The sequence below is a fragment of the Platichthys flesus genome, chromosome 24 (assembly GCF_949316205.1).
Source record: "Platichthys flesus chromosome 24, fPlaFle2.1, whole genome shotgun sequence".
In the NCBI taxonomy this organism is placed as follows: domain Eukaryota; kingdom Metazoa; phylum Chordata; class Actinopteri; order Pleuronectiformes; family Pleuronectidae; genus Platichthys; species Platichthys flesus.
In genome coordinates this window covers 8,258,861-8,273,993 of record NC_084968.1, presented here as the reverse complement: position 1 = coordinate 8,273,993, position 15,133 = coordinate 8,258,861, and the positions used below count along the sequence as shown (strand labels likewise).

Below are 15,133 nucleotides of genomic sequence, written 5' to 3'. Positions count from 1 at the left end.
CAATAACCTTGATATTTACGCAAAGATACACAAAACTTCTGTAGATGTAGAATTTATTTGTTTGTTAAATCCAGTCCAACGGGCAATTTTTTGCCTCAGCGTGTGCCATCATCTTTTCGCCACAAGGGAGCGCCAGACAACCGCTCTTCAGTCAGACACAATAAAAGAACGATGCACTTTCTCATCCTCGCACATGCTTTGCTCTCATTGGGTAATAAACTACTTCTAAAAGGTCATGGACGAGCATACAAAAGACATTTCAAGTCAAACCCACCAAATTCCACATGCACCATCGTAAGAAATGCACAGACGGAGGAAAAGCTGCGGCCAGGTCCCTGTGGTCCTGTGAGATCCTTAACGTGACAGATGTTTTGTCCACTCGAATGAATATATACTTTGTTCTCCCACCTATCACAGTACTACAAAATATTCTCTAAGACAAACACCAAAGTGTGTGACCAGCGCCTCGGATGCTTCGGATCCTATTTACAGAAGAAATGTAAAAATGTCCTACAATTTACCTTTTCAGAAAATAGTATCTGCATCCGCCGGGATGTTTTAAAAGTGACTTGTATCCCCCCGATTTCTTAATACAGGTACGTACCGAGAATAAAAACATGAACTGACAGTTTTACAAACAGCGAGGCACACAAACCACAATTAAACAGAAAGTCAGGTTTGATGGTAAACGTACACATCGTCTCTTCTCCGGGAGAAACACGAGTTAAAAAAAGGACACAAATGGGAAGAACCTGCCATTTTCTTTGCTGAATAAATGAACCAACATGAGTCATTAAGTGTGTGACTCCGATTTCTGCTCATACAGTGCAACGATGATGGAAAAACCACATGATAAACTGTCAGATGCACAAATCCAACTCAGGTTTGCGTCTGCAGCCGGAAACACTCATTACTTACATAACATCCGGACACTTGCAGTGGCAGCACTCTGGTAGTTTTCCCCGTGAGCGAGACGCAGTAGGTGCACTCCTGCCCAGCATGCCTCGTGTTTTGCACCCGTTTGGGGCCAATCAATGCTTTAATCAAAGGCAGCAGGAACCAATCAGGCTGAATGGTCGGGTGGCGGGGGGGGGGGGGGGGGGGAGGTGGCCCTGAGCCCACAGGAGAGTTGGAAAGCAGCAGGAACCCAGAACGTGACGAGCTAAATAGTTTGTGCCCAAAAAAGTGAATTTCCATTTGAATACTTTACAGCTGACAGTGTTTTTAAACAACCGTATAAATAACCCGGGACACTCCTCTCAGTGTTCACTCCTCTTACAGTGCTTCAGAAACTGAAATAAAAACAAACTGGTTTACTTTACAGATCATATACATACACAGGGTGAAATGAAATACACTGGAAGCAGCGTTTATTTCATGGAGGGAGGGAAACGCCTTATGATGTGCTCATGGGTAAATGGAGCTACCGGTGTTCTTGGACTTCAGTGTCCTCGTGTTGTCTCATCCTCGTTGGCAAGTAAACATGAACTAAAGTTTCTCATAGAGTTCATATATATATATATTTTACCTATAGTATATACAATTTTTTAAATGTTACAATGTGTGTTTTTTTACTTTCAAAAGAGCAAAGCGTAGGAACACTCTGGAATCCAAACCCCCCCCCCCCAGTCTGGAATGTTGAAACATGATTTCCTGTTTTTTTTTTTTTTTCTGGTGATGGCGTCTAAAAGTCACAGTGATTTCACTTGGCAGCAAATGAAGCAAGTCGAAGCTGCGACGGAAGCGAAAACCAGTCCAGACCCTCCTTATTCCCAGTGTGTTCCCAAACATTGAAGCCTAACACAGTTTACAGACGGCAAACAGAAAGGAAATAAAAAAAGACGACTCCGGAGACAGATGGTGGAATGAAACCTTGAAGTGAAATTTTCAAACCGGAGCTGTAGGAAACGTTGCATTTTGTTCTGTCCTTTCAATTTGCTTTTTTTCCAATATCGTGTGAGGGGAAAAGGCGACTGGATTCCAGAGTGCTCCCCAGCGTGCTCCTGCCCCGTGGCCCCCCCCCCGGTCCTGGACAACAGCTGAGTCTATGATCAGAGGTTCTGCACAGCACACAGAGCGAGTCCAAGTCAGTCACTGGGCCGAGCTAAAGGTGGTGTTCTCCTCCTCCTCCTCCTCCTCCTCCTCCTCCTCCGCTCGGGCCGAAAGCTAGAGAACGTTTTCAAAGAGGTGCATCGACCTCATGATGTTTTCATCCTGCAGACAGACGGATAGAGAGAGAGAGAGGGAAAGAGGGAGAGAGAGAGAGAGAGAGAGAGAGAGAAACACAATGTGATGAGAAGTGTGCCAGAAGCGGTGGGAGCAGACGTGTCGGGGGGCGGGGGGGGGGGCTTACATTTTGGCAGCAGTCGATGAACTCATCCATGGTTACCACTCCGTCTTTGTTCTTATCCATCTTCTGTTGACGGAGAGAGAGAGAGAGAGAAAGGAGAGATGAAAAGAGAGTTAAGTTCTTTAAAGCCTCTTCACTGTGACACACTGTGTTTGTTTGTGTTGCCTCCGCCGGCACCGCCGCACTTGCCTGAAAGAAAACCTCCACGTGCTGACGGGGCGTCTCCTCCCTGAGGGCGGGGTACGTGCACTTCCCCATCATGTCGTAGATGGCCTTCATGATGTCCAGCATTTCCTGTGTGTGTGGGGGGGGGGGGGGGGCATGAAAAGGGGCTCATCAAGATCATTGTAGTTTTACGGTTCTTGGTTCAGGATCTATTTTTTGTGGAGTTTGGTGCTTTTAGGATAATTGGAGGCTCTGAATTGACCGTTGGTTTGAATGGTTGTTTGTGTCTTTATGTGGTAACCCCCCCCCCCCCAAAAAAAAAAAACCTCAAGAGGATAAACTGTACAGATAATGGAGGGATGGACGTGGTGAGGTTTTTATAGTATCCCTGAGTTCCCGGCCTTGGCTGCTATTAGAGATGAGAGAATGGAATCTCACATGTTGTGTTCAAATGAATGAAGAGTGGTGATTCACTAAAAGGGGGAGGGGCCACTACAGGGTGGGATCTTCCTATCTAGAAATGAAGCCAAATTATCCAAGACACAAACGAGGGATTAACAACCGATACTGCGGCCAGCCACCAGGTGGTGATAGAGATGCTGCTGACCAATCCATCTTTACATACACACTATGATCTCTCCACGATCAAGATGAAAATAAAGACGGGAAAAAGAAGATAAGATGGCGAACATGAGATGCATTCCACTCAATAAATGAATAGGTTATTAAGAATCATCAATAATAATGTACAGTTTATTATCAGGTCTGGGGAAATACACAAAATAGAATTTGATTCATGGATTGATTGTTAAAATAACTATTTCCCCATGGGCTGAAGGCAGAGATCTCAAACTGGTGTCTGATACAAACCACCAGAGAGAAATCTAATCACTAAGCTGGCTGAAGCCTCTTATGAACACCTTCTAAATCATGCCTGTATTGAGGAGCTCCCTCTAACCCTAACCCTAACCCTAGCTCTATCCCCAGCACGTGAAGGGACGAACCTCTTTGGTGATATATCCGTCTTTGTTGATATCGTAGAGGTTGAAAGCCCAGTTGAGTTTTTCCTGCACGGTTCCTCGCAAGAGGATCGAGAGGCCCATGACGAAATCCTGCAGCGGGGGGGAAATACACACATTTATATAAAAGCAGCATTTTGCAGATGAAATAAAATCACTGAGTCACAACAACATGCGGAAGCCGTCATCCATTTTTTACAAGTATCCATGAGAGCCAAATGATGAAACAGCAAGAGAGCAGACGCTGTCAATTAGAATAACTCATTATTCACATTATTAGACGACTCGGACTGTTTCCTTCTCCTTCGGGGGTGGGTGGATGGGGGGGAGATCCTCGGCACTTTTGAACAGATATTAGTTAGTGAAGCTCTGGTTTGGAGCAACGACAGGTTTGCTGTTCATATAAGCAAATGCGTGGCCCCTCGTGAATATTCATCAGGTGTTGACGGCTTCTCAAGCCGACGCGCTCGGGTTGAATTAAAGGGATTGTGGTTAGCAGGTTATGTAATGAGGCGGTGGAATGCATTAAGGGGCCCCCAGTGGTGAAACTGTCCTGTTTGAGACGCTGGACAGAGGTGACCTCTCTTGAAATTGTTGAAATGTCCAACAAGGACTAATTCTGGATAACAGTGGGGTCAGTTTCTTACCTCGGGGCCTAACCCTGAAGGAATGAGTTAACTCCCATTCATCCTAGTACCTGTTAGTTAATAAATACTAGTCCTGGGCCCGTTTTAAACCTGACTGCTTGGTCTTTGTTAATGCTCCGGATCTTTATTTTTTATTAAAATTTGATTTCACGCTGCACTTCCTTAAAGGTGAGGCCGATCCGATGAAGGGTTCCGGAGATATGAGATTCAAATACAGACAGACCTTTGTGGAAATTAGGAGATAGAAAGAATATTAAAACACTCCACTCACCTCGAAGCTAATAGAGCCATTGTGATCCGTGTCAAATGCATTGAACAGGAAGTGTGCGTACGTGGAGGCGTCTGCGAGGAGAACAAACACACACACACACACACACACACACACACACACACACACACACACACACACACAAGTCAATTTCAGGAGAATCTATCACCACACTGACGTTACACCTCCACAGCTGCAAGGACAATTTTTGTCATTTTTTCTATAAACCATCCTCAGATCATTTTTTTCCCGGTGTGCCGAGCCATTACACGCACTGGTCTGCCTGAACCTCTTTCCCAGCAGATACATCAAAGCCTCCCACTGTTTCCTGTCCTGCTCCTCGGGTGGAATCTTTGCATAGTGATGAGAACCAACAGTGAAATGGACCCTCGGCTTCACACTGTAGATAAACACCGCTTTCTTCCCTGCATTTCCTTCGATGGAACTTTAACTCTCAAGTACTTCAGCACTTGATGGGAGAGTGTGTGTGTGTGTGTGTGTGTGTGTGTGTCGGTCCGGCACAGAGAGGAGATAAGAGGCCGGCGACACGAGTTGGAAGAAAAGAAAAAGACGGGGCTACAAACCTCCTTGTGGGAAGAACTGCGAGTAGATGACTTTGAACGTGTCCTCGTTGACGACTCCGCTGGGACACTCCTGCGAGACGGAGCAGAATCACACAGGTCATCAGCGTCTGTGTGAGTTTAACGTGTGTCATCAACACCTCCAATAAACAACTTACACAGGTGGAACTGAAACTTGTGCACAAACTTTACTGAAAAGTCAGATTTCCCTGTGGAATGAGAGATATTGAGGCCTGTAGCTAAAACGTTAAATCTTTAAATTTGTTTATTTTTAATAAAGGGGGAAATGAGTTGATTTAATCTTTTCAGAATTGTAAAAGTTAATATTCAGGTCCAGAGGAAAAAAATTTCACTCGAGCCATTACTTGTGTTCCCAGGATGAATTCTGGAGACGTCCGTATTTATAGCTGTAATCGAATCAAGCTCGGTTTGGTTTATTATTGAAACTGCCTGGACGGATATCGTGTCCACAGCCAGTGAGAGTCACCCACTCTTATGCAACACTGGCTTTGTGTCCTTTCAGAGAAAAGTGCCGTCCAAAGACAGAGGTGGACGACCTCGCTCAGACCGGCGCGGTGGTGAAAGGCGGGTCGTCGTGCAGGGTTGAGTTTCTGTGTGTTGGCGAGGCCGCAGCCATGATACTGAATCTACAAGAAGAAGGGAAGCGCTCCACTCATTTAGACGATTCCTGGACCGGGAGCTGTTTCCTGGCTGATCAGAACCTGGAGCTGAAGGTGTGAGAAAACAAAGATGAAACCTTGTTGTCTTGCTTCAAACGGGCGCCTTGTGTTTCCCTGCTGAGAGGAAGCACAACTCCCCCGAGGCTTCTGTTGTCTCTCACACACACACACACACACACACACACTCGCACGTATTGTTGGGTGAGCTGAGGTCGGGCAAAATAAGTGATTAGATGAAGTTTGAAAGTTTTCTTCATAATTAATAAGCAACATAAGTGATGCAGCAAGAAGAAAAACTCTCCTCCTGAGCTGACGATGCAATCTGTTTGAAATTCCTGATTTGAACATTTTGTGGTATTTTACTGTGAAGAGGTATAACTCAGCATAACTGTATATCTACTTTTCTTTCTAAATTCTAAATTAATCAAACTTTCGACTCAAAAAGCTCCAATTCACTAAAAACATTGCATTTCTCAAGCGAAGGCAAAACTATTCCGTATAAACCAGTGCAACACAATTTGTTTTACCAGACCCTGTTTCAGAATTTCCCATGATGCTTTGCACTTTGCTTTCACCTTCTGTGCAGTTCATGTGAAACCAGCATCTCTTCATTAAATGCTTTTAATCATTTTCTTAGCACGGGATGACTCTCTAACCCACAGTTTGCCTTTATTTATTATTCATTTTTTTTAATGATGAATGCAATATACAGTACTAATTTTGCAGTACAGTTTGTTCCAATGCACGAGGGTGTAGTTCCTCATTAATACTTTAAAGGTGGAATTGATTTCGGCAGTAAAATGTAATAAACCAGGAGTTTTTAGTGATTAAAATGACTATGAAGTCAGGAAGTTTCTTAAGGATTTAACTTTAGCAACCAATGTAATTAAAGACGAGAGAATATAGAGATTAACCAATCATTTATCCTTACAAAGCATAAATGATGAAGACATCATTATACAACATTATTATAATATTAACAAATTAGCATCACCAGATTGAGGAACACAATACTAGAGCATGTGCAGGCTGCTTATTGCTCCTCTGACGCTTTTCATTTTAAGCTTCCTCACATTTGCTAATTAGACTCATTCTCCATCTTGCATCCCATCACATGGTAATTGGGAAAAAACACAAATTCAGCCGAGTCGGATGGAAATGTCCCAGGGTTCCATTGTTCGTAATTTGCACCACAATTCTCATTTGTTTAATCTGTGCACGGATGTTTGAATATTACACATTTTAGGGGGGGGGGGGGGGGGGTAAACCGAGCCAATCACGTCCCGCCCGAAGCTTTGCATTCATCAAACAGGGAGCGGAACTTTCAACTGTGTTATTCCAGCCAGACGGTGCACAGATGTCAGCACTGGGAGGAAAATATCAAATCATATCCCTTCTCAAAGTATAAAGTTTTATCCGCAGCATCTTTGTTCATGTGTTGAGCAGAGCTTCTGTTAATTAGCAGTCAACCTTTAGTTGTGTAACGAGGCACGGGAAATGAGGAGAGAGATCGTTTCTCCTCACTTGTGGAGTTGGTGCACGCCTGCCTCTGTGTGTGTGTGTGTGTGTGTGTGTGCGTGTGTGTGTGTGTGTGTGTGTGTGTGTGTGTGTTGGCGCGTGCACGTGCCTGTGTGTGTCTAAACACAGATGGGCAATTGCAGCTGTCAACTCTAACAACCCACTGATGAAGCGGGACAGCAATAAACCAATGGCTTTGTTCCTAACCTCGTTAAGTCATCCTCGTAAATTTGAAGGAAAAATTAAAGGGCAGTAAAGATGTTGGTGATCGTTGAAGAAGGCCTCACACCGACGGCACCATTCATCTAATCGTAGTTTATCTCCTCTTGTCAGCCTCATGGTGACATCGGCGCCCGAGGCTGTTCGAGGCCACCGGATAAAACACAGGTTGCACTCACTTGATAAACGTCCGGCGGTCGCACCGGGGGAAAGGAGAAGCTGGAAATCTGGACCCCAGTCACACACTGTTCTTTAATATCCAGCTTTTGGGAAATATGTTTTGTTGTCTGCATCAGTGAAGCAGTGAATATAATTATCTTATGAAGGTCATATAATCATTTAAATTCCACATCTGCTGGAGTTTGTGTTGATGGCACTCTTAAGACTGATTAAGAAGATGGACAACGTCAAAAGCGAAGCCAAAGTGTCACATCACCCCCTGGTGGCCGGCTGCAATATAGGTCATAAATCCCACCTCCTCCATGTCAGTGGAAGGGACGTGGGTGAAACTAAATAGTGAAAGCACAAGTCAGGGTGTTTTAATTAGTAATTTTTTTTACAAGAAGCCTGGCTCGCGATTAGTCAAGCTTGTGTATCGGAGGGACCGATTTTAAGAGGTGCTGTAAAATAAAGATATTATTATTATATAGTACATTTTCTATAATTTATATCCTATTTAATGTATTGTTTAGAATCTCTTTATTTATACACTCAACTGGATTAAAACAAGGTATCGTTATAAGGTAGTATAGAAATGAAGCGGCAGTCTTTTTTTATCTCATCGCGAAGGGTCAGAAAATATATTTTTATTCATTCAATATGATTTTAATATTGGCTCGGCCATTCAAATTAAATCACACATTCAATCTGTGAAATGCAAAACCAGTCGGACGTGAAATTTCTTCACGAGACTTCACTGGGCGATGCAGCACTAAGGAGAGCTGGGGGGGGGAGAGTGTGAGATCTTAATCATCAGGCCTGAAGCGATGCCCCGCACTGTGAACTGTGACAGCCCAGCAGATTTAGCTGGACAGGAAGATATTACCGTGTTATTTCCTGTAGTCGAGGACCAAGGATTTGATGAAACGATAGATCCTCTCTTGACCTTTGGTTTGACCTCTGCTCTGATACCACCTGAAGAGCAACACCCAGAGGCGGAGGGCCTGTTCTGGATATATCGCGGATCTGAAACAAAGCTCCGCCTGCGCTACAAGGAAATGACTCTTGAACTTTGTTGTCGAGACAAACTACCTCGGCCTCCCACCTGCGTTCGAGCCATTTGATTTGAATATAAAACCTTGGACGTGAAGGATGAAGGAGGAGGTTTCTCATCATGGGACCGATGCCAGCTTCAATTAGTCTGGCCGGCCTCTAAAAGCCGGTCTTTATTCCGGGTTGGGCCGAGGCAGAGATGAGCCGTTTGACCCTGGCAGTGACATTTTTTTTTTTTTTGCTGCATTACGGACGTCTGATGGACAAAAGGCTTTTTAGTAGCTGCAACCTAAGAGCCGTGACTGTCTTTGTCCAATCTGGACTTCTGGCTCCTAAGCGTCTGTCTTATTACACAGAAGAGATAAGTAACTTTGAATTGAGCCAAAGTTTCGTACAATTCATCCTGAGGAGAACTCGGAACACCTGCATCAAACGTCATTGGACGGCAAACGCATCTGCTCGGCACATTGCAGAACTGCTCCTCTGCTACGCATGTCCTTTCTTTTTTTTTACCTCCTCAAGGATGTTTTGTCCTCTTGTTTGTTAGTCGGCAGGATCACACAAAAACTAGTCCACAGAATTTGAAATAACGCCCTTAAATATATGTAAGGAGGATCCAGGAACTTTTTCCCCCTTTGATTTATCATTTAATTAAAAATATGGTGGCATGAGGGGATGGGACTGTTGGGCCTTGGTGGAATGTACCTACTCTACTGAGAGCTATTCTAGTTTATTATTTAGCTAGGTTAGGTTTCTAATTTCCTATTTATTCACTCTCATATATCTTTTGTAACTGAATTGCTTGTTGTACCAGCACTTGGGCTGTACAAATTAGGTCTATTCCTATTATTATTATTATTATTGAGATATTTCATTGGAGCAGTTAAAAGCTTGGCCTGATGGTGGCGCTGCAGTCATTAGGGCTTCATCCTCTCAGGACCATGAACGTCTAAGTGAAAAGTTTGCACATAAATCCATCCTGTAGTTGTTGAGTAGCTCCGGCTGCACCAAAGGGATGAAGATCCCCAGAGCTCCACGTGCATGCGGCTAAAAATAAAATCCCAAATCTCTACTGTACAAAAAGAAATAAATGAAAGCATGTATATAAACATGTGAACTAAGCACTCCCTCATCTTTACATAGAGACAGGCAAAGTGTGGGGCAGGAATGAAAGGCCTCATTAGCGCACCTCTCACCTCTTCGTCTCAGGTGGACACAGACTAATGGGCTTTGCAGGGACGTGGCTGGAGCACAGTGTGGGCTCAACAGGAAACTGAGGCCTCGTGGGAGAATCACAGGACTCTCGCCCTCGCTCCTCTGTTTCTTCCATCGGCAGACAATTTGGGCGAACCCGATCGCTCGCCACTTATCTCCCTGGATCGGTCCGGGGTGCCGTAAGACCCAATTACCCCCGGCACAGTGAACAATGTACAGGAAATCCTGTTTTGCTGAGGTGAGCACGATTCGCCTTGATAACATCTTTTTGCGCAAGTTGCGGATGACTCAGCAAAAACAGCATTTTATCTTAATGCCACACGAGCAGAAAGTGGAAGCGGAACAGCAATGAGAGCTCGAGGGGAAGGGGAGTTGTTTGAGGAGGCTCCGGTGGAGTAAATCAAATAATATCAAAGCCAAACAAGATCGTTTTGTGTCCCAGAGGGAGAGAGGTGTCTAGCGGAGAACCACGCCCACAGGAGGTGTACATTATAAATGGTGCCCGAGGCTCTGTGTGAGTGTGTCACTTACGTTCTTGAAGCCGCGGTAAAGGATCTGCAGCTCCTTGCGGGAGAAGCGGGTCTGGGCTTCGAGCTGCTCCAGGCCCTCGGGGCGATGGCGGACTGCGGAGAGCTCAAGCTCATCTTCAACGCTGTCTGGAGAAGAGGAGGAGGAGGAGGAGGAGGAAGGACAGGTGTGAGCATGAGGCTTCAAGTTGAAATAGCAAATCAGCATTTTTTATTTAAAGGCTGGAATTAGTGACTTCCCATTAGCCCCGAAGGTATCACAGAGAGATAAGGAAACAAACAAACAATTCTATTCAAAATCCTTCTATATGCATATGTCACCACAAAAAAAGAGAAAAAGTCAGAATGGCCCCTTCCTCTAAACACCAATGACCCCAGACAGAGTGTCTCTGACGGAGGGCAGCTGAACCGTGTGTGACCCCGTACTGCAGCGTTAGACTTGTCAACACGGGGCCTCTCATGTACCTGAGGTGGGACACAGCGTTTAAATGCCTCATTAGCACCAAAGGGTCTTAATGTAGCCCACAGCCAAGAGACCCATAATTCACCTGCTGCTGTGGGGCTAATGCTTTCTGCAAAATGATGAAAGAAATAGTAATAACCAATCATTTCACATTTTCACAATACAAAAACAAGAGCTAGGTTTTTACAGGATTTCTAAAATTTATATTCAGCTGGTGCACGTGTGACAAAGTCTTATACTGAGTGTTCAACCTCCCCCCAGGTACCAGGAAATGCAACAGAAAGTAAAAGCATCTTAAATAGGAACCAAAGTCGTCACCACTTGCTTTCATTACTGGACGGCGGCGTTTTGGTCGTGGACCACGGACAGAGCCTCATGAGTCGAGCTCGCACGCCGCCCTTGTGGACAATCTGAGGATAACCTGGGAAATACAGCATTAGGTCTTACCCAGAAAAACTAAGTCAAGCCTCAGTGCATTCTGGGGGAAAAAAAAAAATCATGCAAGCGGGGAGGGTTTATTAAATATAGACGTGAGGCTGCAGCTCGTGGTTTGTTCTTCAGGACAACAACTTGGGCTGCGAGTTCAAATCTGCATCCGGCAGCAGGAGATGAAATAGGCAGATTTAAAAGTAACTTAAAAGTGTAAGTGTTAAGTAACAAAGGAGGCCCAATCAGAGGTTGGAGCAGATGACCACATCACAGGAAGACCCCTCTTATGGTCCATACTGTATGTAGCAGAGCCGTTATGGTATGAGAGCTTTTAGCTGAAGCAGTTTGCAGGTTCGCCTCGGAGCACACGTGAGACCACTTCCCTTCTCGCTCCCGGCTATTCTAAAAAATTCAGTGTGAGGTTTGACGGCAGCGGCCGGCGTTCAGAACGAGAACCCCGAGCGCTGGAAACCATTCGTCAATCAAACCAGCACTAATTTAACAGGCCGAGGCTGCAGGTAAAAATAAAAGCAGAGAAAAGTTTCACGCCATTTTTCTGAAGAGGAAAACCAAACGTCGAAAACGGCCTGAGCAAACCTGGGCTGTAAAGGAAAAAACGAGTGGCAACGATTACATCACTGATTAGAGAAGCTGTGAAAAGTGCCTCGTTTATCAGCGGCTCAGCACCGGCGCCGTTAGGGAGGTCCGGCGTGAAGAACCGGCTGCTTGCGGGAGAACAGCTCAGTGTGAGACGACCGAGCGGGAGGAAGAAACGATCCCTGGGAGTGCAGCGAGAGAGAAGATTGAGTTCACGCAGCGGGGCGAGTAACGAGGCTGCGAGAAGAAAACACACACGCCAGCACAGCGAGTTCCTGAGCAGGCACAGAGTCACTGCCATGCTCACATCTCAGTTCAGCAGGTCGGGAGGCAAAGGCAAAGGCATATTATCAATATTAGTACCGAATTTTGGCTCATATTTACTGTTGAATACTCTGTCAATGTTTCTTTTTTATCATAAGCTGTTTTTCAATCCAGGGGCTGCAGAGCTAGACTGTGCCATTTCGACGTGTCTTTTCAAATGCGACTGACAAATGTCCATGTAAGTGGGTGGTACGTGGACCAAACTTAAAAAAAGTTAATGCCAAATGCATTTCGCTATAAAAAAAGGCTGAAACGTGGTGACTGTCAACTGAGACCGACACCTGGTTGGCCGAGACCTTGCATCAGCAGGAGCTCAATACCGTGGCTCCATCCCTCAATCGCTATTGGCTCCGAGATGGCAGTGGGGGCATCTGGGATAATTTGGCTTCATTTAGAGATAATTGGAGTCTCGGGATAATTCACAGTCTATGGTTTTTGAACAGAAGTTAATTAATGTGAAACTTTGCTCAGTGTAAGGCTGAAGGCAGCTTCACCACACTTGGCCCTCAAGCAGGATTTCTTGTTTCACAGTCTTGCCAAATATGTTATTTTTCCCCCCCCGGCAAGCTGGCAAAGACCCGTGTCAGAGAAAGTTTTAAAGTCAACATCTGCTGTGGGCCAAGCTTTCTCTCTCTCTCCCAATCCTAGTGTCTGGAGTCAAATTCTGCACAGACAAAGAGCAGATGGTTGAAAGCACTGTTGACTCATATAATGACACCACAACTTGACAATTAATTTATAATAAAACAAATTCTGTGCAATATAAATGGTGCATTTCATTCACTGAACACATTCGGAAACATGATGTACTTCTTTACACTGTATATACCAGTTTAATTACATCTATATTTTTCCGATATATTGTTGCATATTTCTACCTCTTTCCTTCACCCAAATACTGCATGCTATTTATGGAATGTCTTTCTGCTGCTGTAACATAGCAAATGTCCCCATTAAGGGACTAATAAAGGACTTCTTAAATAGCTTGAGGGTGAAGAGGTTCAGCGGAGCTCTCATCTTTTGTTGTTACCGGCCCGACACGCACACACACGCACACACACACACACACACACACCCACACCCACGCACACCCCTCCTGAAGAAGTGCCCTCGCTCAGGTTCAACCAGACAGATGCTGCTTTTGTTACCGAGCTTTATTGGTCCTGACAGCAGGCTGGCGTGATTCGGAAGTGTCACTGCACCACAGAGACACGCGTACCTTGCTCAAGGGCAGCGCGGTGAGCTTCCGGTGCCTCGTTCAGGACGCTGATTGAGAGACAGACCGCCGCCGCCGCTGATCGGATCGGAAGCAGGACCGTCGGTTAAAAAAGCGAAAGCATTCGGAATGAAATGGAATCAAGGAGAATGAGTGACACGGTGCTTAATCAAGCAGGAAAAGAGCAGGCAGTCACGCCTGATTGATGTTTGCCCTTTCAGTTCATTGGCAAAATCAATATGATGCTGGAGCGCGTGTGTGTATGTGTGTGTGTCCCCCTCCTTCCCCTGTACCCTAGGCCACAAGGATCACTGTTTTGCTGGTGTTGCATCACTTGTATCCAAATTATTAAAAACCCTACATGGGTGTTGTTGTCCTGAAGAATCAAAGCCAGAGGGTTCTGTACACACGTTACTGATTCAGTCATCACGTGCAAACACATCACCATGCCATACTTTTGCCTTCTTCGAAAAACAGCTTGTGGAGTGACTCTGACTGTAATGGCAGGTTGAACCCGGAGGAACAGCTCATCAGAAAATGTAGTTCAGAGCCACTTTGACCCTGCAGCCATACACGAGAATGAAACTGAATGGCCCTGTGACGGTTGTAAACCAAGACAAACACCTCAGCAAAATATAATCACCGAGGGACAAAGTGCCACTTGACGGCTTTCACAATAAAATCCTCGACTGCACGGCGGCGTCCTTTAACAATGAGCTCACAAAGCCGAACAATCTGACCCTTAAAAATGGGTCTGGACTGATCAATCATGGCTGAACCGCTGAATATCCTCAGGGTTTGGGACTCGGGAGTCATTTATCTCAAAGGTAAATTCAAGCCAGAGGGTAAAAAAAACCCTCTCTGGCCTCGAATCAATTGGATCCATGAACTGAAAAAAGTCTTTAATAAATATTTGATAAATCAGTTACGTGCACAAATTACAATGTCTCCAGTTAAAAAAAAGAAAAATCGATAAATCTCAATCTTTGTTGTGTTGCGGGGGGTGTATGTACAGAAAGTGTTGACGGCCCCGGGGACCACATGGGATCCGTGGACTTACCAGGCTATAAGTAGCAAAGCCCCGTTCTTCAAATGAGAATTATTAAAAACAGATTCATGACGGCGGAGCGTCTGAGATTAATCTTTATGAAATTGACAGAGATCACTTCTGATTCCAGGCTTTGATAATCATCAGCCACTGGATTCGAGCTGTTAGAAGCCCAGTGTCATTCTGTGTCCATCTCATCTGCTCCTGTGTGTGTCTCTGTGTGTGTGTCTGAGATGAGGTCTTATCGGCACCCAGCGTGTGAGCGTCTTCCTACGCTGATCTAAAGATCTTCGGCCGCAATTAGCTCCGTGTTACAATTAGTGTAATTGCCTTGAGTGTCCGGGAACTTGATGCTCAGAAAAGAAATGTATTTTTCTAAAGAGGAAACATGGAAACCCCTTTTACATAATAAAATACACATTGTTGAAAACATTGCGCAAGCTTCCTCCCGTCATTCTGCAATTCCCCTCTCCACAAGTGACACCCAATACCCACAAAGACCCACTGACCCACTTATTGTTCTCTCTCTCTCTCTCTCTCTCTCTCTCTCAGTGCTGCTCCTGTGTTTCACCACTAGTGTGACCAAAGTGGGCCTGGCACTACAGATTCAAACCCTCAGTTTGGGAGGAAGGGATGAAGAGGCCACAGCCATGCT

At 45.1% G+C, this 15,133-nt stretch overlaps 1 protein-coding gene across 6 annotated transcripts in view; it reads right to left on the bottom strand.

Annotated features, from left to right (window-relative positions):
• Positions 1-36: 36 nt before the first annotated feature.
• The window catches only part of kcnip4a (potassium voltage-gated channel interacting protein 4a), a 120,558-nt gene continuing 105,461 nt past the window's right edge, over positions 37-15,133 (bottom strand). For 5 of the 6 annotated variants that reach the window (XM_062384598.1, XM_062384595.1, XM_062384597.1 and 2 more), the window contains 7 exons: positions 10,406-10,530; positions 5,034-5,103; positions 4,453-4,523; positions 3,520-3,627; positions 2,540-2,644; positions 2,354-2,416; positions 37-2,214 (listed from right to left, as the gene is read on the bottom strand). In XM_062384598.1, coding sequence (XP_062240582.1) covers positions 2,167-2,214; positions 2,354-2,416; positions 2,540-2,644; positions 3,520-3,627; positions 4,453-4,523; positions 5,034-5,103; positions 10,406-10,530 — 590 coding nt within the window. In that variant the 3' untranslated portion in view covers positions 37-2,166. Of the gene's footprint in view, positions 2,215-2,353; positions 2,417-2,539; positions 2,645-3,519; positions 3,628-4,452; positions 4,524-5,033; positions 5,104-10,405; positions 10,531-11,185; positions 11,286-15,133 lie in introns of all 6 variants that reach the window. The other variant, XM_062384594.1, reaches the window with a different exon arrangement.